Source organism: Aethalodelphis obliquidens, unplaced genomic scaffold (genome assembly GCF_003676395.1).
Source record: "Aethalodelphis obliquidens isolate GAN/ISIS:26980383/991018 unplaced genomic scaffold, ASM367639v1 scaffold37, whole genome shotgun sequence".
Lineage (NCBI taxonomy): Eukaryota > Metazoa > Chordata > Mammalia > Artiodactyla > Delphinidae > Aethalodelphis > Aethalodelphis obliquidens.
This window is the reverse complement of record NW_020837981.1, coordinates 11,179,614-11,206,019: the sequence shown is the minus strand read 5'-3', so window position 1 is coordinate 11,206,019 and position 26,406 is coordinate 11,179,614. Positions and strand designations below refer to the sequence as shown.

Genomic DNA, 26,406 nt, shown 5'->3' with positions numbered 1-26,406 from the left:
TCTTTCCCTCCATGTGTGGATGAACCTTGAACTGGGGCAGAGGAAAATCTTGATACTTGCTTTTATTCTAGGTTTCTCCCACTCCAGTGAGGCAGACAAAACACAAAAATAAGGATGTTTATTAAACTCATTTCTAGCCCACAGCTAGGGCTCATATTCAGCTCTATGAGCCACCGTCTGACCTCATCCCCATTCAATGTGAATGACATTAGAGAGGCCGGGCCACAGGTTGATCCCACAGTAAGGGGTCCCTCCCACGGCCACTACAGATAAGATACACTGCTGGGGATAAAGAGGGAAAGCATTGGATTAATACGTTCCTCTTCACCCTGCCTGGACCCTCTCATTTCCCCCCCACCATCCAAGACCATGGGCCAAAGGTGCCTAGTACCATCTTGTGGGGTATCAAGGGAAGCCCCTTTATTAGACCCCAGAGCTATGGGAAAGGGATGCCCTTCCCTTCTTAGCCATCCCAGGCCTCGAGGCCACTGAGGTAGAAGGGGGAGGGGCCAGGCCACTCTAATCCCCCTTGTGGGCCCTGCTCTGGGCTTGCCCCTTAGGGAAGAAGGGGGCTTTTGCTGGTACGGGAGGCTGATACATCAGCCCGGACTGGAATGCTGCAGTTCTTCCCGAAGCCACGAGGGCACTGGCTGTCCAAGCCGGCTCAGCAGCTTCGACAGCTCCAAATTATGGTTCCGGAAAAAATCCGTAAGGAAAAGGCGGGACTAACAGGAGAAAAATGAAGTCAGAAATGGTAAGGAGTGGACAAAATCAGATCTTACAGGTGGAAAGGGACACCCTGTCCCTGGCTTTGCTTACCTCAGTGTCCATATCTGGGTACTTCCGGCCTTTGCTCTTGCCTAGACAACGAGTCTTGCCACCTTCAAGTCCCTGGCACCAGAATCCCTTATCTTCATCAAACCTGCTCAACAAGAGGAGGCCATTAGGTGACAGAAAAGAAATCCAAGCCTCATAAATGTACACTACCTCTCCCAGCCCAGAGGGACACATGTCTCTCCTTGCAAGACAGGGTAAATCCATGTCTCTTCCAAACAGACACGGTCAACCTGCTTCCCCATTTCCCCCAGAGTCATCCTCCCCTGGGTCATGCTCTCCCACCTGAGGGTCCGTGTGTAGTTCAGAAAGGGTGTGATACCCAGGAACTTCTGGATGCTCTCCATTGAGGCAGCTGGGTTGGTACGCAGTTCTTGCCCATCCACAATCAGCAACTAAAGGGACAGGGATGTGGTTCCCTCTGTATTCCTTAGAAGCCTCTGGGCTGAAGGGAAAAGGAGGGGAAGGGGACCCCCATGTGGGCTACCGGGGAACTGTACCTGTCCAGAGGGGTAATATGTCAGCCAGCGTTGCAGATGGGTGGAATAGTAGCCAGGGACAAGACAACGGTCCTGTAGGGAGCGAAGTGCCAGAGGGGCATGGGAGGAGGCTGAAATCACCTGGTAGAAGGTATAGTTCAGAGCAACTGGGTCTCCATGTGCTCGCTGATGCTGACGGACAAGGAACACGAAGGCAAGGAATTGGTGATTTGACAGCATTGTTCTGCCCTTCCTCTTAGTCTAGTGAACAGACAGCACAGGCACCCCTCCCCAAGGCACTAGCTTAGCTTCCCTACCCTCATTCCTTTCTGTCTCTCTAGCAGTCACCACCTCTCTTAAGTTCTGATGTGTGCCTAGCTTCAGGCTCACCTGGTACCAGGAGTAGGCCCTGTCAGCAGGGTTGGTGAGCACAGTGATGATCTTGGCTCGCGGCAGGAGGGCAGCCCCCCGACGTGGTACAACCTCTGAGTCAAAGTAGGTGGCACTTTTTTCAAACAGGAAATCAGTGCTGGCATTAGAAGGGACAGGGAAGAAATCCATGTACCTAGGAAGTAGTAGTGAGGAGAGGCAGAGAATTTGCAGAGTGAAGGGGCCGGACATCTGTGCTGGGAGAAGCTGGAATGGGGTATTTTAGGGGAAGGGAGTGTCCTGAGAAGCATTCCAGGTCTCACCAGTCAATGCCCTTGTGGTAATTAGGGCTGCTGAAGAACTGAATCTCCTCAAAGGTGCTGGGGCTTGGGAAACTGCTAGTCACAGCTGGGTGGAGGCTCAGGAAGAAGTGAATAGCTGTGGTCCCTAAATGAGAGAGAAAGTCCAGGCCATTGTGGGAGAGAATCCACCTCAACAACATCAGCTTGAAAGAGGTGAGAAAATAATCACTCTGGGTGGTAAAATACCGTTTGGCCAAACTAGAGCGAGAAAAGGAAAGCCTGAGAGAGGCCCAGGGAAGGGTTAAAATGGTAGTTCTCAGCCTTGATTGTGCATCAGAATCACTTGTGGGTCTTTCAAAAAAAACTCAACAGATGATTCTGATGTATAACCAGGTTAAGAATCACTCAAGGGACTGGATTAATGAGGGGTGGGTATGAGAAGGGAGTTCCTTGGCCAAAGAATTCTTTGGGTTTAAGGCAAGGCAACAGAAGTTGCCTAAGGATGATTCACCTGTCTTCTGGGGTCCCACAATGAGGAACTTGGGGAGCCGATCACAGGTTTTCTCCTTGGACCAGATATCTTTGTGCCTCTTGTCGTCACAGGGATTCTGAAGGTGAGGCCAAGAATCAGATAATCTTTTCCTCAATGGCCACCCCCATCACATCTCTAGGTCAGCCTGAGCTCCACCTGTACCTGCCAAAGGGGGCTTCGCTCTTGAGGGAAGAGGTCAAAGTACTTCCGTGCGAGAGGGACAGGAGGAAGGGTCTGTAGGCGCAGCCGTGTCCAGCACTGGAGAAAGCGCACCAGGCTCTCAAAGGTGTACAGGCCCAGCCGATCATTTCCATAATTAGACAGATGAGTCATAAAGATGCTGATCTGAAAGGGGGTGCCTGCATGTCAGATTTGCAGAGCCTACCCCACTTCAGAAGTGGGCTTGGTGAGCAAAAGTCTCAGTATGCAAGCACTTTGGCTGTCCAATCTTCTAGCCCTTCCTCTCGGCACCTTACCGGATTAAGCAGCACTGTCAGAAAGAGTTCTCCACCTCGGATGCTCCGGTCTAGTTCGCGAGAGCCTCCGGGATACTCATTATAGAAGATCGTGTGAGTGAAGAGGCCACACGTCTGCCGTGGCAGCACCTGAAGGGAAAAGAACAAACAGGGACAGATGAGATTTGAAAGGTAGAATGAGAAGTAGATTAAGGACAAAAGACCTGAGGCATTAGGATTCCCTGGGTTTGTAGAGGACTCAGTCTGAAGTTACAGCAACAAAGCTCTTGCTATGTGCATTATGACTTTTCATCTCTCTACCCCTTATATGGATGAACTTGGACAATGCAGGTTGGAGGCTGTCCAAATGTGGGAGTTTGATTCAAGTCCGTATTGGGAGTCCCTCACCATAATGCCATTGTGAATGAAGCCACGGCGGTAGCGGGCAGGGCGGAGATGGGGATACTCCTCAGTGCTGGTCACCTGGATGCCCCACACGGATTTCCAGGCCTCATAGAGCTGTGTGTGGATGGGATACACGCCGGAGTGGTGGGGGGCCACAGCGTACCCCAGATCCGTGGGAATCCCATGCTCCTGGGAATGGCAGAGACTCTCACCAGGACCTGGTGAGGTTTGGGGAGTAGAGGGTAAAGAGGGTGGGGATGCCTCCACAGAAAGTAAAATGGAAAGGGTGGGGAAAGGGTACCCCATTAGGGTAAGGTGGAGAAGGAAGCATCATCTTTGGGAGAAAGTATGGGAAAGAGATCCAAGGGTCTCACCAGAGCAAACTGTTTGTTGAGCCTCATCTGGTCAGCCAGCACGGAGCGATTGTGGAACAGGTGTGGCTGCATGTGGCTCCACATGTGGGGGAACCACCAGAACTCTTGGCGGTGCTTCAGCAGCATGTCGTCCCCTGCATCCTCCTCCTCTGTCCCTATGACCACACACTGACCACTGACCACAGCCGGTCAGCCCCTGTGCCCTCCTTTGTTCTGTAACAACACTGACCACTTTCCATCCTTGGGACAACATTGCTGACCTCTGCCCACCTAAGACTATTTTCCCGATTGCCAACCTGCCCTCCAGCCACCCATGCTAACCTAAATTCATACCCACTGCTAGGCCCTCATAGCATTCTGACCCCAAACCTTGCCCCTTTTCTCCAACCTGTCTGCCCAGGAGGATGGACAGTGAAGAGACAAACTAAGACTGATACGCTGAAGGAGCAGGGGAATAAGCTCACCAGTATGATAGAACTTGCCCGAGAAGCCCAAGTTGAAGGTGAAGTTGGGGACTAAGGTCCTGAGTTTGTTCTGGGTGGTCAACAGAGCCTGGGAAGAGTAGCAGGGACATGAGAAATCAGGAGACTAAGAAGGAGAAAAATGAGAAGTAGCATTCTTCTTGCCTAGAAAGGGTAGGGAGCGTACCTATGACAAGCTCAGAATCAAGGAAGGGAGTCTGATAGGACAGAGCTTGAAACAGCTTCTAAGGAAAGAAATGAGTCAGGAAAAAGAAAGACTGACCTCAACATCAGCCACCTTCATGCGGGTTCCTTCCTTGCCCACAAAGATGTCATCGATGTCTACCAAGATGTAACGGTCAAGGTCCAAGCAGAGGCGCTTGCCAGTGAGGTACGCAACAGCATCAACAAAAACGAGTTTGTGAAGCCAGAAGGAGAGGCCATGGCCAAAGAGCACCCGCTGGATGCCATCGTGAAGCCCCAAGTCCTGTACCACAGTGGGAAGCCGGGCCCGGCGAGGCAAGGGTCCTGGCACCGGGGGCTCAGCTGGTCGAAGGCTGGCAAGAAGCACTGGTTCATATGTGCTATGATTGGATTGGAAGATGGTCCAGTCATCACCGGGCAGTGGACCCGGCTCCAGGCGGCTGGGGCGTGTGAGATGCAGTAGTGGGGCAGAAGGATTCACTTGGTAGTCCTGGAGCCCCAAGTTTGAATGTAGAAAAAGGGGAAAGCCCTTGAGCTGGGCACTCAGTAAGCTATGCTCATGGGCTCGGAAAAAGCCAATGATGCCCACACCATACTCCACACAGTACCGGTCTAGCAGTTCCCGACTCCAGGCATCCAGGTTGACATACTTGAGCAGGTTCTCATAGATGACCAAGACATACCGGCCACGGGTATGATCAGTCAGTGTGGGCATGTCCCCTCGGCCAGGTGCCAGCTCAGTGCTATAACGAAAACGGCTGGACTCCAAGATGGCCACAATCTCCTGCCCCAGCTGTGAGTATGCGCTCTCCACAAACACAAGGACCACGGGTTCAGTTCGTGCTGTCTCTGGCGGCCTGGGGGGCCGGGGTGGGACTGGAGGCCGTACAGGGCCAGGACCAGCTGCCCCACCACTACTGCAGTCTCCCAAGGGCAGGGGCAATGGTTCCTTGGCCTTGGGGCTGGTGGATACGTAGTAAGCCAAGAAGCCCATGGAGCCCAGACTGAAAGCGATCAGCAGCAGTATGAGGCGGTGCAGTTCCAGCTGCCGAGCTGGGCGTACCACCTTCCACAGCTTGAGCATGGCGGGGGAGGTGAGGCAGGGATGGGGACTACCTTAGGGGATGGGAGGTAGGAGTTCTATAGGCTGAGGCTCTCTTGGGAGGGTAGAAGGATATGAAAAGAGGGGAAAGGGATTCCTGCAGGGTCAGTTCCCTGAAGAGGTGGAAAACAAGTCCCCTTAGTATAGGATAGGGGAGGTAGAAGGGGCAACAGGGGGCAACTGGACAGAGTCCATTGGTCTCAGGTCACCATGGCCCACTGGCCCATGGCTTCAGGATGCAAATCTAGCCAGGCTCCACCTTTGGTCCTGGCTGAGCTCCTCACATCAGAGGTCAGCAAAGTTCACAATCTCTGCCCTCACTACCTGTAAGACAGAAATCAATGGGTTACTTCTCTCCTTGAAACTGTGTCATTAATCCATTCCCCTCTTCACCCCATTTCTCTTACCTCCTGCTCACAGGATGGTTTGTTCTCCAGAAAAAAAAAGCTCCTGTAGAAAAACAACATAATCTGAGTCTCATACTTTAGCTTCACAGCCTGTTCCCTTTCTTAGAATACTGTCTAAATTCTCCCCCCTGAGCTAAGCTCAGAATTGAAGCAGTATATCCAAGGTCTGGAAGGGAACAAATTTCCCATCGGCAAGAGGCCAAACAGCCCAGGAGGCTGAAAATGAACCTGCTCTGAAAGGAGTTCCCAACCCGTGACAGAGCAGTTGGTCAGCCAGCAGGAGCTCTGTTCGTCCTGTGAAGAAGGGACGGAAAGCCCCAGAAGTCCCGTGCTCCAACAAAATATCAGATAAGAGGAAACTCATGTGTCTGCTAATGTTCCTCACCTATCAAACCCAACACCACAGGCTAACAGCACTAATGAACTTGCAGTGAGGTGGGGAAATTCAAGAGGGAAGAGAAATGGTGTTAGCTAATCATTCTACTACCTTCCAAATCCAGAACCTGGGGATTCTCTTTTCCATTGCTTGTGAAAAATTACCCATCCCTCCCCTTTATTTCACTTGTGCCAGTGTCAAGAGGGGTGATAACAATGTAGCCCCAGAGCAGGCCACATCACTGGCACCTAAGAAAAGCTAGAGAGCTGAGTCCAGAGTTTGTCTCCTTATCCACTCCAGTTCTCTTTCCTAACTTAGCCTAGGTGGTACTACACCCTCACCCCTGAACAGCTCAGAAGGGTCCTGAGCTAGCCTGGAGAGACATGAGGAATTGAGTCCTGTTACAAAAACAGAGCGAACTGAATGGGGCTGCATGACAGAGAGCAACAGGAGCTTAAGTAGTATATAATCAATTATAGAGAAGGAGTAAGAACAGTCGGATCAGAAAATAGTTTTAAGGAGACCTAATTCCGGAGACTTTTTTCCTTAAGTAGATAGACTACTTCTAGAAGCTTTACCGTCACTCTCCCCACTTTAGTCACTCGAAGTAAGGCCAGTGGCTGGAGATCTCTCTCTACCACACATCCCACACACACACATACACATCTCCGGGTGATTAAGCAGAGATGGGGTCCTTCAGAACTGAGAGAGACAACTTAAGAACAGTTCTGCTTTGGCCTGGGTAAAACTAATCGGCGTGAAAAGAGAGCTGGGAAAGGATCAAAATGGTGATGGGAAGGGACGAATCCTAAGAATTAGAGGAAACTTTTTGGGGCAAACACAGTAGTGAGAAGAAGTCACTGTGGGGAAGCCGATACTGGGGGTGTATCACCCCCGAGGTTAAGAATAAGAGTTAACATTTACTGAGGGCTTACACTTTGCCAGACATTCTTCTAAGAGCTTTCCATATATCTAATGCTCACACCGGCCCTAAGAGGTAACTAATATTCCCATTTTACATATGACTAATTTGAGGTCCAGAGAACTTAGCAACTTGCCCAGGATCACACAGCTCAGTCAGTGGAGGAAATGGGATTCAACGTCAGGCCTGTCAGGCTCCAGCCCTGGTCTTAACCACTGCATTTTAGCTTCGAACCTAGAAGAAGCAGCAATATTCAGGGAAGGGGTGATGAGGGAGTACTGGGGTGGGAGGATAAATGCTGAAGCGGGACCGCGGCGGGGAGGGGGCTAAAGGTGCGGGCGCAGCAGGAGGAGAGCAACAGAGGGGGGTGCTGGGGAAGGCGGGGGTGTGGGCCCCGCGCTGGGAGACCGGCAGTGCAGATGCCGCGGGAGGAGGGGGACCGAGCAGCGACACGGGCGTGGGGGGCTGGCACACGGGGGTCGCGGATGGAGGGCCCTGCTGGTGGGAACATGGGCTTACAGGTGGGTATGGAGAGAGTCGGGCGTGGAGCATTAAAGGGGATGGGGCAAGGGGCGCGTGGAGGAGTCTGCGGGGACATAGGGGCGGGCGTCGGGCTGGGGGGAGCCCCGAGGGGAGGAGGAGCCCCGTGCGGAGGGGACGAGCCGAGGGGAATGAGGCCACTGCCAGGGCGGCCTGCGGAAGGGACGGGGGAGGGGAGCGCAGGCCGCCCCGAGGGGCGGCCGGGGACGCCCCTGCGGGAGGTTTCGGTGGCCACACTGAGGGAAGTCTGTGAGGGGAGAACTGCGGGGACCGTGGCTGGGGGCCACACTCTGAGCGGGGGGTCTCCTCAAGGGCGGCTCACCCGGCGGACTGGGCGGCGTCCCCGCTGTCCCCGGGCTCCGCCACGTCCCGGGGCTGCCCGGCTTCCCTGCTCTCGGGGCCTCGGGCTGCGTCGCGGCGGCTCCGCCATGTCCGAGCGAACGCTCTGCCGCAGGCGGGCCCAACCACCGCTCCCAGCGGGGGGAGGCGGCGCGCAGCCGCTCGCGGCCCCACTTCGGGTCACCCCCGCCTCCGGGCCGGCCCGCCGCGCTGCCGAGGTGCCGAGCCACCGAACGGTGTTCCGCAGCGCTCGGCCGAGCCGCAGCCTCATAGACGGCGGGCTCCGAGCGCCCCGACAAGAGGCGCCCCCCTCCTTCCCGCGCAGTGGCACGGTCCGGCTAGCGTCGGCGCCGAGGGTCCCGGAGCCGGGGCGGGCCGAGGGTGTGGGCTCTTCCACTCGGCCCGGCGGAGGGGGAGCCGGGCCGGCCCACTGAGGGGCGGGAAGGCTGTCCTGGACGCGGGCGGGGCCCGGGGGCGGGGCGAGACTCAGAGCTCACCCGCTAAGGGCCCGAGTTCTTCCCCCTGCTCCAAACTCGCCTCAGCAGACCGGGCGACTAATTGGAGGCTGATGAGTTTATGAGGAAGTCTTATTCTAAAATGAGCCCAAAAGGGGTGGGAGAAGGTACATCTTCTCCACCTGAAGCCTTGTAACCCAGGCTGTTAAATCTAAGCCTCCGGCCATAAGCCTCCAACAGCAGTAACACAATGGAGTGTTTAAAGGTTATTTTATTAAATATCTTCAAGGTTTCATTGTAACAAAGCTATGAAGGGTCTACCAACATTCAGAACAAACACTATTTTTAAATTATTTCTATGTCATCATGCAAAAATTCTGCATCAAATGCCTTCTCATTTCCTGTTTAAAAGGTGATTTTTTTTTTAAGTCTATTGTCTATAGATGCTGACATTAGCCCCAGAAGAGGATTAAGAATGCTAAGAAGTGGGGCTGGAGCAGCCATATGAAGCTATGGGTCTTAATGAACTCTAAGACCATTTGTCTTCAAGCCAGCAAAACCAAACCCTGTGGTGAAGGTGTCTGCGTGCTGGTACTGCAGGCTGCAGGGCAGAAAAGGGTTAGGGCCCAGGGGCTGGGGCATGCAGGAGGTGCTCAGCGGAGCCTGGCTAAATCCAAGCACCAGCACCTGTGAGTCTGCTCTCTTCTCACCTGGCTCCAAGGTAAACCTGTAGCTTTGCCTCTTCTCCCAGCTCCTGTGACTCCTTAAGGCAGTCCAGGGAGCTGGGGCCCACCCATCTATCCCCCAGTAGTGCAGACATTTGTGCAGACAGGTCTGCACAGTTGTTTTGGGGGAAACCAAGGCCATGACCAATTGCTCCTCCATTATCTTCTCTGCTATCTGCTTAGAGTATAAATTTTTCCCTCCTGGAATGGAACTCCTTGAGCACAGAGAGGGACAATGAATGTAGGAGCCTTGGCTCTGGACATCTCTTTTGGGTACATGCAGGTGAGAGACAGGGTGATGCCCATGCAGATTGTCCAGCAGTTAAGTCTATACTTCAGTTGGTCAGTAAGGAGGTCTCTTTGTAGAGGATACCTCTTCTTGCCCGAGTAGTCAGGTCAATCTCAAAGACAGGAAAAGAGATGGGCGTGCAGCAAGGGAAGAGGAAGAAGGGAGGCAGCCCCGAGGGCAGCCTGAATGCATAGAAACAACCATCACTCAATCCCGCTGCCTCACTCTTCCCATCCCACAGGGGCACTTCGCAGAGGGCCCAGGTCCAGATGAGGGTCAGCACAGGGACCACCAGCATGAAAAGGCAAGACAAAGATGATCCAAATCAGCACGGAAACAGAACTGCCAAAGGCAGCAGGGGGAGCCCAGACCAAGGCCCGGCTCTCTCCTTGCTAAGTTATAAGAAAACAAACACAAAGCAAAGCGGCAACCCCTCCCACTTCCCAGCTGCAAGGATTGGGCCTCAATAGCAGGGCCCACGTGCATTGTGCATCCTATAGAAATGGATGAGTCAGTGAGTGCATGTCAGACTAACACGAGGTTTCTCATCAGCTTTGTAGCGGACACACTTCTGCAGCACCAGTTCTCTTCCCGTCTATACTAAATGGTACAGTACAGCAATGTCCGGGCCCTGCTTCTTAGTCCTGAGCCCACTGTTTCTCAGCTGCCTCCACGGCAGGCTGGGAGCTCCGCGTTCTCTCCCAAGTAGGTCTGTTGGCCATGATGTTCTTCATCAGCCTCATTCTAGGCGTGTATACAAATTCTGAAGACGTCCATTCCTAGACCTGGGGCAGGTAGGCCACCTCAGGGGCTGTAATCACATCACAGCCCCCAAAGTTCTGTCAGAGTTCTTGCCTGGTCCCCTGAGTCCATGGAGGCCAGAGGCTAAGCTCACCTCTTCAGGGCTGGTAGGTGAGCCCATTGCTTGTGCCAGGATGGGCATCACACAAACTCCTGCCTTCTTGCTAGCCCAAGGGCTATTGGTGGTTTTAAAACGCATCACGGTATGGATCCCATTTTTTTTTTAAACGATCTTCTTTTCTTAAATGTAAAAAACACCTCGGTACAGCAGAGACAGACACGAAGGGCGGGCGGGAGGGCTGCATGCAGGGGCGTGCATTGGCTGCTGCCGCTTTGTAATTTAATTGTTTTAAACCTCAAACGAACAGGACTGCCGCTGTCACTCAGGCCCTCCAGAGCCACTGGCTGCGAAGGTTTGACCTCCGGCTGGGATCTCCTTATGCCCCTGTCAAACAGAACAGACGTGGTAACAGAACAGAGGACAATACCCACACAGAGGAGTTCCAGAGACTTAAACACACTACATACGTGGTCAAGTCTGCCTGAGAGGGTGGAGGATGGGGGAGAAGCTAGTATTTAAACATAACACTGCCTCACATTTGCTTACTAAGTGCTTTACTTACAAGTATATTATTTAATCCTCACCACAACAAAGGAGGTAGCCACCGCTCCTTTTTTTTTTTTTTTTGGGCTGCACTGCAGCCATGTGGAATCTTAGTTCCCTAACCAGGGATCAAACTCGAGCCCTCTGCAGTGGAAGGGCGGAGTCTTAACCACTGGACCGCCAGGGAAGTCCCTCCTTCTTCCTTATTGACAGCTGAGGAAAATAAGGCTTAGGGAGGGGAAGTAACCTGTCCAAGGTCACCCAATTTGGAGTCAAGGAGCCAGACCCAAGTCTGTCTGACTTCAGAGCATGACTTATTACAACCACCACACTGTCCAGCCTTCACTACTCTTCTGGGATGGCCCATGTATCCTCCCCCAATGCCACCTCTCAACCTCTTCTTCCTCCTCTGACCCCACTTGTCCCAGCCGCTCCCCAACCCCCCACCAGGTGCACCTGTGGCTGAGCTCACTGCAGCGGTGCGGCAGGGGCCCCTGAACAGTGATAGTGGACATTGAGCCACTTGCCATCCCGGCGGTGCCAGACCCGAGTCTCCTCTGACTGGCTGGTGCGAGGCCGGCCCTGCCCATCGATGTACTGGGTAAGGCGGATGTAGGCGATGCAAGCCGCGTCCTCTCCAATCACGTGGACGTGCGGGTTCAGGATGGTGGTGTGGATGGGCTTGCTGTTCTTGGAGAGGACTGTAGGGGGCAGGGAAGGGTGGGGTAGGTAGCAGGGTGTCAGGCCTGGGGACTGGCATTTTCCTCCCAGCCTGCACTTCCCAAGTCTCACCCTCTCTCCAGTAACCATTCTGTGAGTCTCCAAGTCCCCATACACCTTCCAGAGGCTGGGAAACCCCATCAGATTAGTCTTGATTATTCAAAAGGAAGAGAAAGGTGTGGAACAATGATAATAGCAGCTACTGTTTTAATCAGACATTGTGCTGAGGGGTTTTACACGCATGAGCCATACTCCTTGGTCAATATTATTTTCTTCTTTATAAGATAAGGAAATAGGCTCAAGGAGGTTAAGTAATTTGTCCAAATCACACAACATTTGAACTCAGGACTATCTTAACGAAAGCCTATGATGATCTTTCTACCCTAATAGGTGGGTTTAGATTTCATAAGGGTTGGCTTGTCCCTAATTAGGGTTATAGAGCAAAATCAAGAACTTAAAATATTCAAAATTGATTTCTGATTTTAAAAAGATCCAAAGTTAAAAAAAAAAAAAAAAGTCACCAAAGCACCAAGCTCAGGATATTCCCAGGGTTCCCAGGTCCTCTGGGGGAAAACCAAGAGAAGATGGGTTGCCATTATCAGCAAACACTATGGATTGTGTTGCTTTTATTGAGATTCATATTTTACTTCAATTCAAATATTAGGGGCTACATGAGACCTTTTGGAGAGCTTCTATAAATTCTGGAATTGCTTCTGGCTGACAGAATTACCTAGATAACCTAGGGTTTATAACTGCAGCTAAGACATGGAGAGGATGGCAGTTAGTAGAGAAAATAGTGAGAAAATAAAATCCAGGGCAGGATCCTTTCCCAGGATAAAGTGGGAAAGATGAGGAAAAAATAAGAAGGGGGACGGTCTTAGTGGAAAGAAAGATGGGAGGAGGAGATGAATCAGCTTCTTATCCTCTGGGACTTCCAGGAACTGTCCAGGGCATATACCCTGCCCCCCTGGCTCCCAGCCAGGACTCCTATCTCCCTCGTGGCTAGGAGGACCCTAGCCACAACTTCCGATCTCACAATCACCAACAGCGCCCTGTTACTTGCTTGCACATTCTTATCATGGTTTTAATTTCCTCTACTCTGAAACCTGCAGACACAGAGCTGAGATCATTTCAACCTAACCTCGCATGGTTTCCAATCGTCTTGGAACAAGGCGAGGCTTAAAGAAATACAGTGGCCTTGATTATGGCAACTGGCATTGGCACTGCCACGAGGCAGCTGCAGAATGGAGGGGCAGGCGGGGCTGTGGAGGCGGCCCTTTGAAGGTGCCAGTTGAAGACCATCCTCAGGGCCCAAGGGGGCAAGCACATAGACCAGGGTGCGGCAGGCAGGTCCAGTAAGGGAAAAGCGGGCAACTGGGAAGAGGAGAAGGTGAGCGGGGACAGAGGCAAGGGGGTGAGGGGCAGGCAGGAGTATCTCAGCAGCACGAACCCACTCACGATTCTCAAAGTAAAACTTATGGAAATCCATCCCTTCCACGAGGTTACCGAGGGCCTCAGGCTCAAAGGAAGTGAGGCCTGGATCACAAATCTTCCTGCAGGGGGAAAAAAAAAAGCAGCCCATCAGTCTTGTACGAGAATTACTCGTCTCTCTTCCCCATCAGTGGTGTCTGTCCCGCAGCAGGTTATCTGTGGGCTGGGCCTGACAACACGGCTGCGATCTTAGAGCCCTGCCTGCCAAGCCACTTAGCTCTGCCCTTTCAGCCCATGGCCCAGACACCACAGGCGGGCTCAATCACTGATGTCTACCTGGAAGGGCTCCCAGGCTAGGGGCCTGGTGTTTAACTCAGACACTGTGTGCAAGGCCCAGCCTTCTCTTTACCCCTGGTCCCAGCTGCTTTTTGGGAAGAGGGAAGGCCTCGAGAGATGACTTGGGTCTCAAGGAAATAAGTCTCTACTCACGTGTAGGCCTCAAAGTCCCCATTGTTGATGGCCTCAATTAGTTGTTCTGTGATCTTAATGATCTCCTGTTTTCGCACTATGGGGGGAAAAATATAGCAATTTACCCGTGGGAGACTGGGAATCTCCCAAGTGACGGAAAGCCCACCCCAATCCTTCAGAGAATCCCCTGTGATCTCTCTGACAAAGACATCCCTGTCTTCTCTGTCTTTAAGGCCCTTTGCAGGAAGATGAGCCCACCTTTCTCTCCATTCCCCCTCTGTTGTCCATAGAGCTAACGACACCCCCCCACCCCGCACAAAGCCCGCCTTATGATCCTCTGGCCTTTGCCTCCCTCTCCATCAACAACCAGGATGCAGAAAACACTCTTGTCTTTAACAGCTGAGGAGCCTGACACACTGTGAATATTCTGCCCTCAGTCTGTGTATCTGATCCCTAGCAGGTTTAGCCTCTTAAAGAACCATCTCCCGATAGGGCTGTTTCAACCACCCACTTGCTTCTCTCACCTGAAGGGGCTCAGTCAGGTCTCAGTTACCACCTCCCCACCCCCAGCCCTCACTTAGTGGTCCAGAACTTAGCCCTGGGCGACAGCCAGCCTGAGAGCAGAATCTAGCCAGGGATGAGGTCTCCAAAGGATGAACAGAGCCCTGGGATGGATGCTTAATTCTCTTCACCCTGCTCATCTCCTCCACAGGGCTTTTCTGGGATAAAGGATCTTGGAACTACAAACACTCTTTTTTAAATGGAGCCTCTCACCAGTGAGACAGTTCCGTTTACCCTGGACAAGCCTTGGAAAGGCTCTAAATCTCATACCAGCTCTCAAGCCAGGACATGTCCCTCAGGAAAACCAAGACAAGCTTCAGACTGACAGGCAGGCAGAGTTGGTGCCCTCAGAGCGCCCCCAACCCCAATCCCAAGCCAAGGGACTGCTGGTAACATCCTGCTCTCCTAGGCAGCTCACTTACAGGGAGCGCCACTATTAGCAGAGGGTACCGCCAGGGTAAGGGAGGCCTCGTACTGAGCTCGGGCTAACCCTGACCGGAGCCCCAGGCTGGCCCAGGCCACAAGCCTTTCCTCACAGGAGCGAGAGGCTGCAAGACAAATGTGAGCATTAGGACAGCACAGCTAAGGGGCACCACTGGGAGAAGGCAGAGCAGCCAATGGTACAGCCAGGAGGGGGGCTCTACAGCCACCAGCACCACCATGGGGGCAGCTCTAGGTGCATAAACAGGAGGTGAGGGGAACCACAGAGCTCTATCCACTTTCTAGAGGCAAGCAGGTAGGCACACGTACACACACACACACACACACACACCCTCTCCAACCCCACCACACCCATCTGCAGGACCTGACTGGGGCCCTATGGGTGAAGAGGATCGTGTTTAGAAACTCTGAAAGGACAGACGGTAGGAGGGAAAGAAGCAGACAAAGGCATCCTCTACAAAAACACAACTAAAAATATAAATACAAGCTACCATTAACCCAGCAAAGCATCATACCCAGACATTCTACTATCCCATTTATTTTTCGTAATGCTATGAGGTAGGTGCCATTTTATCCCCACTTTACAGATAAGTAAACTGTAGCTCTGGGAGGTTAAGTTACTTCACACATTTTTGAAGGTAGTGTAGCTGGATTTAAACTCAGGCCTGTCTCACCCCAAGCTCTTAATATGATATTACGCTTAGCCTCAAGAAGCACCACATCCCGACATGGTTTCTTGACTATGGCAAATTTCACCCCCCCACCCCATGCCCACTACCCTGGACCTGACTTCTGACTCCACCTTTCTTCCCACTCGGTGCCGAGGCAAGGCCCACTGCACATCCCAGTGGCTTTCTACTCCTTCCCTCCTGCAACGATCTTCCACCCGCTCTTCATGTCTTTGGGCCCCAGTCTCAGGGCCCCTGCCTGGTCTTAACAGCACCTCCAATCAGCTCCCACACCCAGCAGAGGCTGAGCTCCTGAGGCTGACCAAACGGACAGCTGGGCTGGGCTGACAGCTCTGGGGAGGGGCTGGGGGGGGGAATCCCCGAGGGGCTTCAGGACAAGCCAGGGAGATGGAAGCCAGAATGTGCCTCCCTCACACTTACTGGCTGAGGAGCAGAGAGAAGGCTGGGGCTGCATGCCTGCAGAGGGGGCTGTTCTGTCCCGGGAGCTCCGTCCTTCAGGCACCGAGCTGCCATTCCCAGTGCGGAGCGGGGCAGCTAGCCAGCCAGGGCAGGGCAGGGCAGGGCAAGGCAGAGCAGCCAAAACAAACAGAACAAGGCAGGTGAGCGAGCAAGCCGGACAGGACCCGAGCCCGTGGCACTGAGAGCCGGGGCAAGGCGATGCCTCGGGCTGCTGTGGACGCTGGACCACGTCCCACGCCGCCGCCTCTGCCACAGAGGCCTCCCAGCTGAGAGCCCCAGGAAGGGGCACAGACCTGGGTTTGTGGCTTCCAGAGGAGCCTGCGAACAGCCTGTACAAGTCCTGGGGAAGATGTTCTAGGGGGCAAGGCTACAAGGTCAAGAGCCCAGCAGTGCAGGAGCCGCTTACCCTGCCAGCATCGCCAGAAGTGAACTGATCTGACCTCAATCCCAGCAGCCCTGGAAGCACTGTTCTTTACTGCCTTATACGTTTATGCTTTCTTTTTTCTTTTCCTTTTCCTTTTTTTTTTTTTTGGTATTACCAGAGATTTGTTGCTCCCTTATCGCCGCTGGGCATGCTCTCTCAGCTCTGTCCTGTAACGTTCCTCCAACTTTTCTGAGGACCTGGCCTAAGGTCACTTACTGAAGGCATGGGAGCAATTCCAGGAGGCCAAACCGAAGAGCAGGACAGAGATTCCCAGCAGCCTGGCCTGCCATGCCTTCCCACACCCCCTGACACTCTGGCCAGGCCCAAACTTAAGCTGGTGGTCTGCACAGGACCACTGGGACAGGGCCAAATGTGGTTCTGACTCCGTCACTCATACCAAAGCTTTGTGATAAGAGTGACCAACCCACCCCGACGTGTCCAGGACTGTCCTAGTTTTAAAACCAAAAGTTCCACATCCTGGAAATCACTACAGTCCTGGGGAAATTGGGATGACTGGTCACCCTACTAATGGCTCATGACATCTATAGGCTGCTTCTGCAGGGACTCAAGATGTCCCTGTTCTGGGATATCATATCGCAGCAGCAACAGGAACAGTTCTCTGAGTCCTGGGCCTCAGGAACAGCCCTCGTTTAGCTATCCTAGACTTGGGGTCAAAGAAGAGAAGCCACTTGCCCAGCCCAGCAACAAGAGACAGGGCCTCATATCTTGGCCCATGGAAAGTAGCTTTTATGCCAAACTTTCTCCTGGCGTATAAGGAGCCACCAATCTCAGTTCTGGGGGCAGACAAGGCAGGTGCCCCACTGGAGCCTAGGTACCTGGGACACTGCCGGGGCCCCTTCCCCACCAAGGGCTAGCACCTACCTTTGAGGTCCTCATCTTCTGTGGTGGTGTTGCAGCTCTCTGTGGAGCCCTGCAGGCCAAAAAGAACAAGTTTCTATAAATGAGGCCCTTGGAAACCAGAGGAGCCAAGCAGAACAAAAGCAAGAGCATGTGCTCCTACGGGAGCTGCAAGGAGGAATCAGAAGGCTCTATTTCCACCCTTGCCATCTGACTCCTATGAAACTCTGGATTCCCAAACACCATCCTGAGTCTTCCCCAAGTCAGTAAATGTACCACTTATCCAGTTGTTCAGGCTAAAACCTAGAGTCATCTTCTAGGTTTGATTTTTATGCTGATTCTTTTCTTTCTCTCTTTCCCTCATATCTCAATTATCTAATCTAAAACCAAATCTGTCAGTTCTACCTGCAAAATAAATTACGTGTCTTACCTCTTCTCCTCAAATGCACAGCTACAACCTCAGCCCAAGATGCCAACATCTGGCACCTGAAATACACAATAGCTGCCTGGTCTCCCTGCTTCCACACTTGCTTCCTCCCTAAAGTTCTTGCCCGTAACACAGCCAGAGTGTAAATCAGATGCCATTACTCCCCTGCTAAGAGCCTCCAACAGCTTCTTATTGCTGCTGGAAAAAAAAATGCAAACTCCTATCAAGTCCTACAGAGCAGGTCCTGTCTGCTCCTCCAGCTTCACCACCCTCCTGCTACTCTCCCCCTTGCTCACCACACACTTAGCTCTGATTTCTTCTGTCCCGTATATGTGCCAAGCCCCTGCCCTTGCATTCCCTCTGTCCAGGGCACTCTGCCTCAGAGTCTGCCTGGTTGTCTCCTTCCAGTCTTTTAGTTTTTAGCTCAAATATCACCTCCTGAGGGAGGCCCTTCCCCGACCACTTAACTAAAGGCCCTGTTCATTATCTATTTACTTTGCATCATTTCTTCATAGCACTTATCACTACTGGATTTTATCTTATTTATTTGGTTTTTGGTTTATTATCTGCCTCCCCTACACCTGTGGAGAGGGATTTAGTCTCGTCACCTCTGTAAACCAGAGCCGTGGATGGTTTTGGGCTCAATAAGTATTTACTAATGGTAGTGAAAATACGGAGACAAGGTTATTGAGGGCATAAAGGAGTGAGGCAATGGGGAATGACTGCTCTAGGGTCTGACTGCCTCTGTTTTTCTAGCTAATGTTTACTCTCATTTAAACTTCACATGGAAGAAGATTCTACTTTTATTATCCCCATTTTACAGATAAGGAAACTGAGGTGCAGCCTGGGAGAGTGACTGGTCCAGGGGTCCAGGGCCAGGATGCAAACTCAGGCCTGTCTGGCTCTAGAGCCTGAGCTCAGCATCACTAAGGTATGATGCCCTCCCTGGCAACAGAGTGATAAACAGGCATGTGCTACCCCCAGCCTAGACTCTGCAAATACCTTGGCCTTGAGGTGCAGCCTGTAGGCTGCCATCTGCAGGACGCTTAAACCCTGTGACCCAGCCCACCTGTTTCCTGCTGACCTGGAAAGCAGGAGACTGGTTCAGGAGCCACTTACCTTGATCCCATCTGTAGCGTTGTGGACCACAGTGGTTTGTGGCTCCTGTGAGGGAAGATGAAAATTACCCTCCTGACCTGGGGACAGACCTACAGCTCTTCCCTAAGGGACCCCACCCCTACCCCAGAACCCTCGTACATTGACCCTATGATGACCACTGAGGTCCGCTCGCCAGCCATGCTCACAAGACAAAATATCCTGGCTCAACTGGGTCCCAGGCAGCTGGAAGCCCCAGATTTAGGGGACAGCACTGGCTGGTAAGGAGGAGAGGCCTGGCACTTAATGGAAGCAGGTACTGGGGAAGCCGAGGACAAGGGCCCCTGTTCCCGAACCCTGCTGAATCTGAGTGTCCTTTCTCCCACGGGACAAGTACACTGGAGGAGCTGTAGGCTTGAGGGAACAGGCTGGGCCCTGACAACAGTGTTCATCAAGGGGAGTGCAGGAGGCAGGGATGCTGGGAGAGTGGACTAAGGTCTCCCAGAAAGACCCAGGATGGCCCTCAGCAAGCTGAGCCCAGAGAGCCGCCTGCTTCACCCACCCTGTGCCTCTCCCAGAGTTCCTGTCCCTACAGTCCCACAGCAGGCAGCTCCAGAGGCCACAGGAAGTAGGAGGGGCAGCACAATTCCCCCTCCCTCTCTCCCAGATACCCCCTGCTAACTCCAGTTAGTCACCAGCAGAGGGAGCTCTGAGAGCACACAGTGCCCCTGGCTGAGCCCCGACAGAACTCGGACAGCATGGGGGCTCTCCAGGAACCCAGACACCTCAGCACCATCCAGAGGTGGGGGACCCCAGCCCCCCTTCCTATTCATTGCTTTGCAAAGGAGAGGCTGAGGCAGATTTTACAAGGAGGCCTCCAAGAACTGATGTACAGATCCCAAGAAAGCTCCTACCCTCTCCTTTTATAAGCAACTCACCTTCCCGGCCCCTGCAGCAGACCCACTGAGGGCCCAGCCTGGGGCTGGGAGGCTTAGCTGAGAGCCCTGATCACTCTCCCCCCGCCAAGAGCAAAGAAGCAGGAGCAGCAGTTCTGCCATGCAGGAAGGAACACGGCCAAGCACGACAGTGAGGGGGAAGGGGCCTATGGGGCAGTGCGCAAAGCAGCCTGCTCTATAGGGATGAGAAAGGAAAAGGGCCAAGGAGGCCTGGGAGGAAGCGGGAAGGAGGGGAGGCAGCCAGGGGCAGGGGCGGAGAAGCGGTAGTCAGGAGGTACCATGGCCGTCTGCAAGGGCGCGGGCTCTTGGGCTGGGCTTACGAGACTGTTTTTGTTGTTGCTCTGTGGCTGAGACAAGAAAACAGATGGTTTAGTTCCTCTAGAGTCACCAAAGCCGCCTGACTCCCAGACCTCCCTTGCACCGCCGGCCTGGCCCGGAGGAGCTAGGCCTGAGGTGGCCTCCATAACACTACGGGATGGGAGCAACGGTTGGAGAGATGATCAGAGGAGATTATTTGGAGGGACCCAGAGACCTAGCCCAGGAGGCATCCTCGAGGTGGGATGAGCCCGAAGACTTGTTTTAAAGCATCTCTCCAGAAATCTTTGCTGATGCCAGGTGCCATGTCACTGAACAATTATACTTCACACCCAAAGAAATTCAGGATCTTCTCACTTTATAGGGGGAAAGGAGTGTGGTTTATAAGAAAGCAGAGCAAAATTCAGAAACTCTGGGTCCCCTAACTGTGGGCAGTCCCCTGCTGCCCTTTCAACCTGCCACCTGCATTTCCTTCCCCTTACAACACCAGACTGAAGCCTGATCTGAAAAGAAGAGGAACAAGGAGAGGAAGAAAACCTGGCCTAGGAGATGGTGTCCAGAGAGGAAAGGGGCGGAATTTGGATACAAAATGCATCCACTGACCCTAGGGAGTAGAGACAGGGCTGTGCTGTTGGCCTTTCTGCCTGATCAATCTTCGACCTGGTCAGCTGGGAATGAGGGCAGAGCTCCAAGGAGTAGCAGGTGAATCCAGAACCCAGTCCCCAGGAAAGAGTAGGTTGCCCAGCATGCCAACATTCCCAACAGCAGACCACTGGGATATCTCCTTGCCTTTCAAAATATTACACTGAGTGGCACAGCAAGGGAGGGTGGGGGGAGGATAACGAGGAAGGAAGGAGGCCGATCTCCAGGGCAGGGAGTCCTATTGATACTCTCTGCCTCTTACAATCCCCTAACCAATACACTCAGTCTCACTGGGAGTGCCTGTGGAGTCGGTGGCCACTGAGGAGCAGCCTGATGCCTGCAAATTCTTCAACAAGCAGAGAGACAAATGTACAGCTACCATCTCTGTGCAGGGCGCAAATGAGGGCACACTGGCAGCTAGGATGTGCTTCTTCTCTCCTAGAACACATACAGAAAGCCATCCAGACTGTCCTACTTTTTCTTGCCTGGAGGCCTCTTTTATGGCCCCTTGGACCAGACCTGAAGCCGTAACTTGCTATCAATGGTTGAGATGTCCCCAAACCCAGGGCTAGGCATGGAACCTCAAGCCAGGTACCTAAGTGCTATCAGACTCCGCTGAACTCTGCAGGCTGGAGAAGGGGGGCCCCAGGAGTAGAAAGGATGTGGATCTAATTTCACATGAACTCTGCTCTCTTCCATATCCCCCCAGAAAAGAGCAGACCCCTCCTAGCTCAGCTGCTGATATGGACCTGTTTGGGGCTGATTGGACAAAGCTATCCTATTTGCAAAGCCCAGCTGAGACAAAGACCCTGGCAGGGGGCAAGGACGGCAGGGTGTCCGTAAAAACTGCCGTATCTGCAGAGGGCTGGGATGTCACCCAGGTGGCCCCACCTCTGGCTTTAATAGATGGTTTCATAAGGATTCAGGCTGCTGTGTTCCCCTGGGTGTCCTGTGTCCCATGAGAAAGAGTATGTGCTCTCTGCAGCCTTTCGGCTGTTGCTCCTGCGGGCAGGGTGGGAAGGACGAAACACCGGACACAGCGTGCTAATGGGCACTTGCACAGGGGAAAAGGCCAGGAGAGTGAGGCTCAGAGCCGAGAGCCTACAACCGGCTCCTCCGCACACCACACAGAAGTCCGCTGGCTGCCGGTCTGTAGGAAACGGCTGCTTGTGCCCGGTGAGCAGGGTCTCTCCTCCTGAGCGACCGTGAGTGAGGGTCTCCCCTTGTGCTTGCCACCTGGCCCCGAATCCCTACCAGCTTCACATCCTGCCCTGGGCTGCTGGGGGCAGTCCAAGTGCTGCAGCAGGGAATGCCATACCACACATTCCAGTGCCCGTTTCTTAGGCCGCTGGGCCACCTCGGGCAATGGCTCCCGCCTGGCAGGACAGGCCACACCTGCCCGCACAGCACAGACATGCAGTGAGGATGAGTGAAGCACACGCACATGGCAGAATGGGTTTGCGTGGCTGGCAGGCGGGCGCAGGCAGCATGGAGCGGGCGGATGGGTGGGCAGGCAAGGCTCACCATTAGGTGCACGCTGGAACTCGACTTCCTTTTCTGGACACACCACAGCAAAAGGGAAAGAGAAGGGGAAAGAGGAGGTAAGAAGAGAAGCACAGAGACGCTGCAGGTTAGTGCACCAGCATGGGCTCTGCCTCAGGAGAAAAGAGCAGAAGGAGGAGACCTGGAGTCCAGCACCAGAAGGGTTAAAACAGCATCTAGACAGACAGGCACACACACCCCTCCAGACCCTGGGAGAGGAAGAACTCCTCTGCTGTCAGGTTCATAAACACAGATTGAGGATATTCTGAGGTGTCTCAGATTTGCTCAGAGAAACCTCTTAAAAGGAGATTAAATCACAAGTCTATGAGAGTAAGTAACATTTTGCTGCAAATTTATAGGTTTGGGCTTATCTAGCTCACCTACAGGATTATTTATTTTCTTTCATTACTAGGTCTGCCTGAAATTCGAGTGAGCAGCTATCAGGTAAAGAGCAAAAGCTACTCTAGGTCATCCTGAGCTTTAACAACATTTGACTTCTGAACCTAGGCTTTTTTTCACTGGACTCCCAAAACTCCTTTTCAGAGAAAGATGTTGAACTTTTGAAAATCATCTGACAAATATTAAATTTTGGCATTCATTTCTTTGTTGGTATGGCCATGCTCATTTGTAAGATTTCAATGTTTTATTGCATTTTGTAATTAGGGGGCAATGGAAAAGCAGGCGTGCTGGTGATTAAAAGTGCAGTGATCTTATGGACACAAAGATGTAAACCACGGGGAATGCTGAAAGCAGGGATGCCTTAGTCTCAATTAGAAGCTCAAACGCTTTATGTTCAGACATGAAACAAGAGCAGAAAAATAAAGACCACACGGAACACTGAAAATATATCTTGGAAGACTGTGTCTAAAAGGTGATAGGTAATTGAGGATTTTATCATTAGCTCGCTGGGAGATAGAAGTCCCCTAGGAACATGTCTGTGTGTCTTTACTCGCATATTCATCTAACGATAGCCAACAAATGCTTACTGAGGGCTATTCTAGGCATACTGAACACAGATAAATGTTCCTGCCCTCAAGAAGCTGACACTCTACTTGAGAAGACATTTTTGAGAATGTATTCTATTCAAAAGAAGGGGACTACAAGTATTTAAAAGAATGGTCCACAATTTAGAAATAGGTCTAAAGAAAAAGAAAGCCTAAATATAATAAGGCCTCTTGCTTTAGCCTTTTTTTAAAAAAAATAAATTTATTTATTTATTTTTGGCTGTGTTGGGCCTCTGTTGCTATGCGCGGGCTTTCTCTAGGTGCGTCGAGCGGGGGCTGCTTTTTGTTGCGGCGCGGGCTTCTCATTGTGGTGGCTTCTGTTGCTGAGGAGCACGGGCTCTAGGTGTGCGGACTTCAGTAGTTGTGGCACACGGGCTCAGTAGTTGTGGCTCACGGGCTCTAGAGCGCAGGCTCAGTAGTTGTGGCGCACGGGCTTAGTTGCTCCGTGGCATGTGGGATCTTCCTGGACCAGGGCTCGAACCCGTGTCCCCTGCATTGGCAGGCGGATTCTTAACCACTAGGGAAGTCCTAGCCTTTCATATATACCCACATATGAGATTTTACTTCCAAATTATCCAAAAACAGGGAGTTGCTTTACATTCATATATATACTTCTCCCTTTATCCAACCAGAGTGGTAACACTTTGAAGGAAGGTCCTATCTTATTTGTCTTGGTAATCTCCATGGTTCCTAGCAAAATGTCTAAAAGTCAGCATACGATCAACAAATGTTTGCCAAGTTCAACTGGGTTTGTTGACTCTAGTTTTTCCCCAGGCTGAAGTAGAGTACAGGCTTCTAACTTGCCTGGAATTACAGCACTGAAAACTCTGCAGGGGCACAGACCAGGGCCAGTCTTGGAGTCAAAAGGCCACGCAGGTTGCTTTCACCCAGACCTTGCCTTAGGCAGGGTACTTTCTGCTGTCTGCTTCAACTAATGGGGAGTAAGTTCCCAACTTGCTCCCAGCTGCCTCTCTTACTTAAACTGCCCTGCATGAAAACTTGAGATAATCCTTTCTACTCATGGGTTAGTTTCTACCAGGTGAGCAGGCTTCTTTCAATTTCTTTCTCCATCCCTTTAGGGTTTTGCCCTCAGCCATGCATAGCTGGCCTCCTCCTCTGGCAGCCTGCAGCACTGTTTAATTACCAGATCATTTTAAACAACCATACTTCACTTATGTTTAAAAATTAAATATTAAAAATTTTAAACCAGAAAAAGGTTCAAGCCTCCTTTCCACACTTAAACAAATATTCAAACGGTACTTAAGGAAAATAATAGCATCTCTCTCTTCCTTTTCTTTTTCCTCCCTTCCTCCCTCCCTTCCTTCTTTCCTTTCTTCCTTCTTTTCCTTATTTCTCTCTCCTTTTCTTTGCTTCCTCGCTCTTTCTTTTAAGATTGGATGGTCATTCTGGCCTGGGACTAGTGGAATGCACAAGTTGTCCTCAATTAGGGGCCCCTCAAGTCTTGTCCTCTTAAGTGGCTCTCACCCCTCCATAGACCCTGGGTCACTGGCATCTTCAAAGAAACCTAGCCAGAACCTGAAGTCCCCAAATTCAACTGCACAAGGTAGACTCACTGCTCAAACCAATGCTAATATCCGAGCATCTGTGAAAGCTTCTGAACAGCAAGAAAGAAATCTCCCTATGGACTTTAAGCAGCAGAAACTGGGGAGGGGGTGTGGTGGGCTGGGAAAGGAGGATGGGGTCTAAAAGAAAGATCCAGGATGTGACAGATCAGGACCTACTGAGAGGCCTCACAGGCCTCCCTCATAACACAGGTTATCACCTTGACTTTCAAGAAGGCCCAGAAAAGCAAAACCCCGCATACCTTGCCTTGTCTTTTCCTTCCTTCCCCTTTTGCAGTACTTTCATCCAACCACGCTGTTCATTATTATATACTTGTTCCTGATTATAAAAGGACTGCAGCCACATTACAAGCAATTTGGAAAAGAGAAAAGAGGGGAAAAAAACACCCATAATCCTATTACTGTTACCAGTCTTTTGTGTATGCAATTTAAACATATCGTTGTAAGCTCTATACAAGTTTATGCCTTACTTTCTTTTAATGTCTTACTTAAAAAATAAATAGTATCTTAATTTTTATTCTGATTATCACAGTAATACACGGTCTAGGTGAAAAATGTAGAAAATACAGAAAAATGTATGAAATAAAAGTTTCCCAAATTCCCATCACCCAGTGAAGTTACTATTAACACTTCAGTGGGTTTTCTCCCAGTTCTTTTTCTATTCACATATCATACACTGAATATAATCTAGAAGTACTTTTTTTTTTTTTTTTTTTTGCGGTACGCGGGCCTCTCACTGCTGTGGCCTCTCCCGTTGCGGAGCACAGGCTCTGGACGCGCAGGCTCAGTGGCCATGGCTCACGGGCCCAGCCGCTCCGTGGCATGTGGGATCTTCCCGGACAGCGGCACGAACCCGCGTCCCCTGCATAGGCAGGCGGACTCTCAACCACTGCGCCACCAGGGAAGCCCAGTACTTTTTTTTAAACAAAATTTAGACAGTACTGTATGTACTGCTTTATATCCCACTTTTTCCACTTGAAACATTTCTGTCATTATATAGTCATAAAAATTAATAACTTTGTAATGGTCGATTAGATTTCCCATAATTATTTAGTCATTATCCTTTGGGCTTTTGATGTTTCCCATCTTCTCATGGTTATAAGTAATGTCATGTTGAACATCTTTCTGCTTTCAGTTTTTCCATATTTTGAGGGATTCCTTTAGGACAAATTCCCAGAAGTAGAACTAAAAGGTAAAACAGGAACATCTTTGTGTATTTTGACACACAGGCTGCTTTAGGAGGGGTCATTCCGACTTTCACCACCATCACGAACTTAAGAGTCAAGAGATGGCACCTCGTTTCCACCTGCCTCTCTCTGATACCAGTGAGGCTAAACATCCACATTTGTTAACTCATTCTACTTCCTCTTTTCAGATTGTCAGTTCATCTTCTTTGACCATTTATCTGCTGGATTTTAGGGGGTATTCTTATTTATTAGAGAAAGCTCTTTTGTATAAAAATATTAACTCATCCCATCACATCTGCTGTGAATATTTTCTCCAACCTGTCTCTTGTTGGCCTTTGAATTTTGGTTGGTCATGCCCTTCTTAAACTCTTGCATCTTAGCTTCTGTTCCCACCTCTATATTCAGTCTTTTCTCAAGCATAAAACTCATTTACGGAGTACCTAATCAGGGTCAGAACCTGGGCTAGGTTCCCCGCATATGTTCTCATTTAAAGCAATTTAACTACCGATTCTGGTTGCCTAGCCTGTATCCTTCTCAGCATTCCTGTAAGGGCTGGCATTGTTGCACACCTCTGTTCTTCCTCCGCCTCTTTCTCCATTTCCTTTGCTAATTCCTCTTCTTCCAGCTCC

At 51.5% G+C, this 26,406-nt stretch overlaps 2 protein-coding genes across 24 annotated transcripts in view; both read right to left on the bottom strand.

Moving 5' to 3' along the window:
- Positions 1-98: 98 nt before the first annotated feature.
- On the bottom strand, positions 99-8,425 carry NDST2 (N-deacetylase and N-sulfotransferase 2). Of its 2 annotated transcripts, XM_027129844.1 has the most exons (16): positions 8,085-8,425; positions 7,359-7,456; positions 5,925-5,967; positions 4,495-5,841; positions 4,215-4,302; positions 3,751-3,905; positions 3,380-3,565; positions 2,993-3,121; positions 2,679-2,861; positions 2,496-2,592; positions 2,006-2,129; positions 1,704-1,878; positions 1,335-1,505; positions 1,120-1,229; positions 820-922; positions 99-725 (listed from the first exon to the last, which is right to left on the bottom strand). In XM_027129844.1, the coding sequence occupies exons 4-16, from the start codon at positions 5,497-5,499 to the stop codon at positions 600-602; spliced, it is 2,652 nt and encodes an 883-aa protein (XP_026985645.1). In that variant the 5' UTR covers positions 5,500-5,841; positions 5,925-5,967; positions 7,359-7,456; positions 8,085-8,425; the 3' UTR covers positions 99-599. The 2 variants fall into 2 exon arrangements, with proteins under 2 accessions (XP_026985645.1, XP_026985644.1); XM_027129843.1 differs by having other exon boundaries at positions 5,925-7,456.
- Positions 8,426-8,809: 384 nt separating this feature from the next.
- CAMK2G (calcium/calmodulin dependent protein kinase II gamma) overlaps positions 8,810-26,406 on the bottom strand; it is a 54,290-nt gene continuing 36,693 nt past the window's right edge. For 4 of the 22 annotated variants that reach the window (XM_027129851.1, XM_027129853.1, XM_027129849.1 and 1 more), the window contains 8 exons: positions 19,783-19,851; positions 18,573-18,617; positions 17,051-17,099; positions 15,706-15,819; positions 13,616-13,691; positions 13,154-13,248; positions 11,432-11,676; positions 8,810-10,816 (listed from right to left, as the gene is read on the bottom strand). In XM_027129851.1, the coding sequence (XP_026985652.1) occupies positions 11,444-11,676; positions 13,154-13,248; positions 13,616-13,691; positions 15,706-15,819; positions 17,051-17,099; positions 18,573-18,617; positions 19,783-19,851 (681 nt within the window). In that variant the 3' untranslated portion in view covers positions 8,810-10,816; positions 11,432-11,443. Of the gene's footprint in view, positions 10,817-11,431; positions 11,677-13,145; positions 13,249-13,615; positions 13,692-15,705; positions 15,820-17,050; positions 17,100-18,572; positions 18,618-19,782; positions 19,852-21,985; positions 22,019-26,406 lie in introns of those variants that run through there. The other 18 variants (XM_027129850.1, XM_027129854.1, XM_027129855.1 and 15 more) reach the window with 11 other exon arrangements.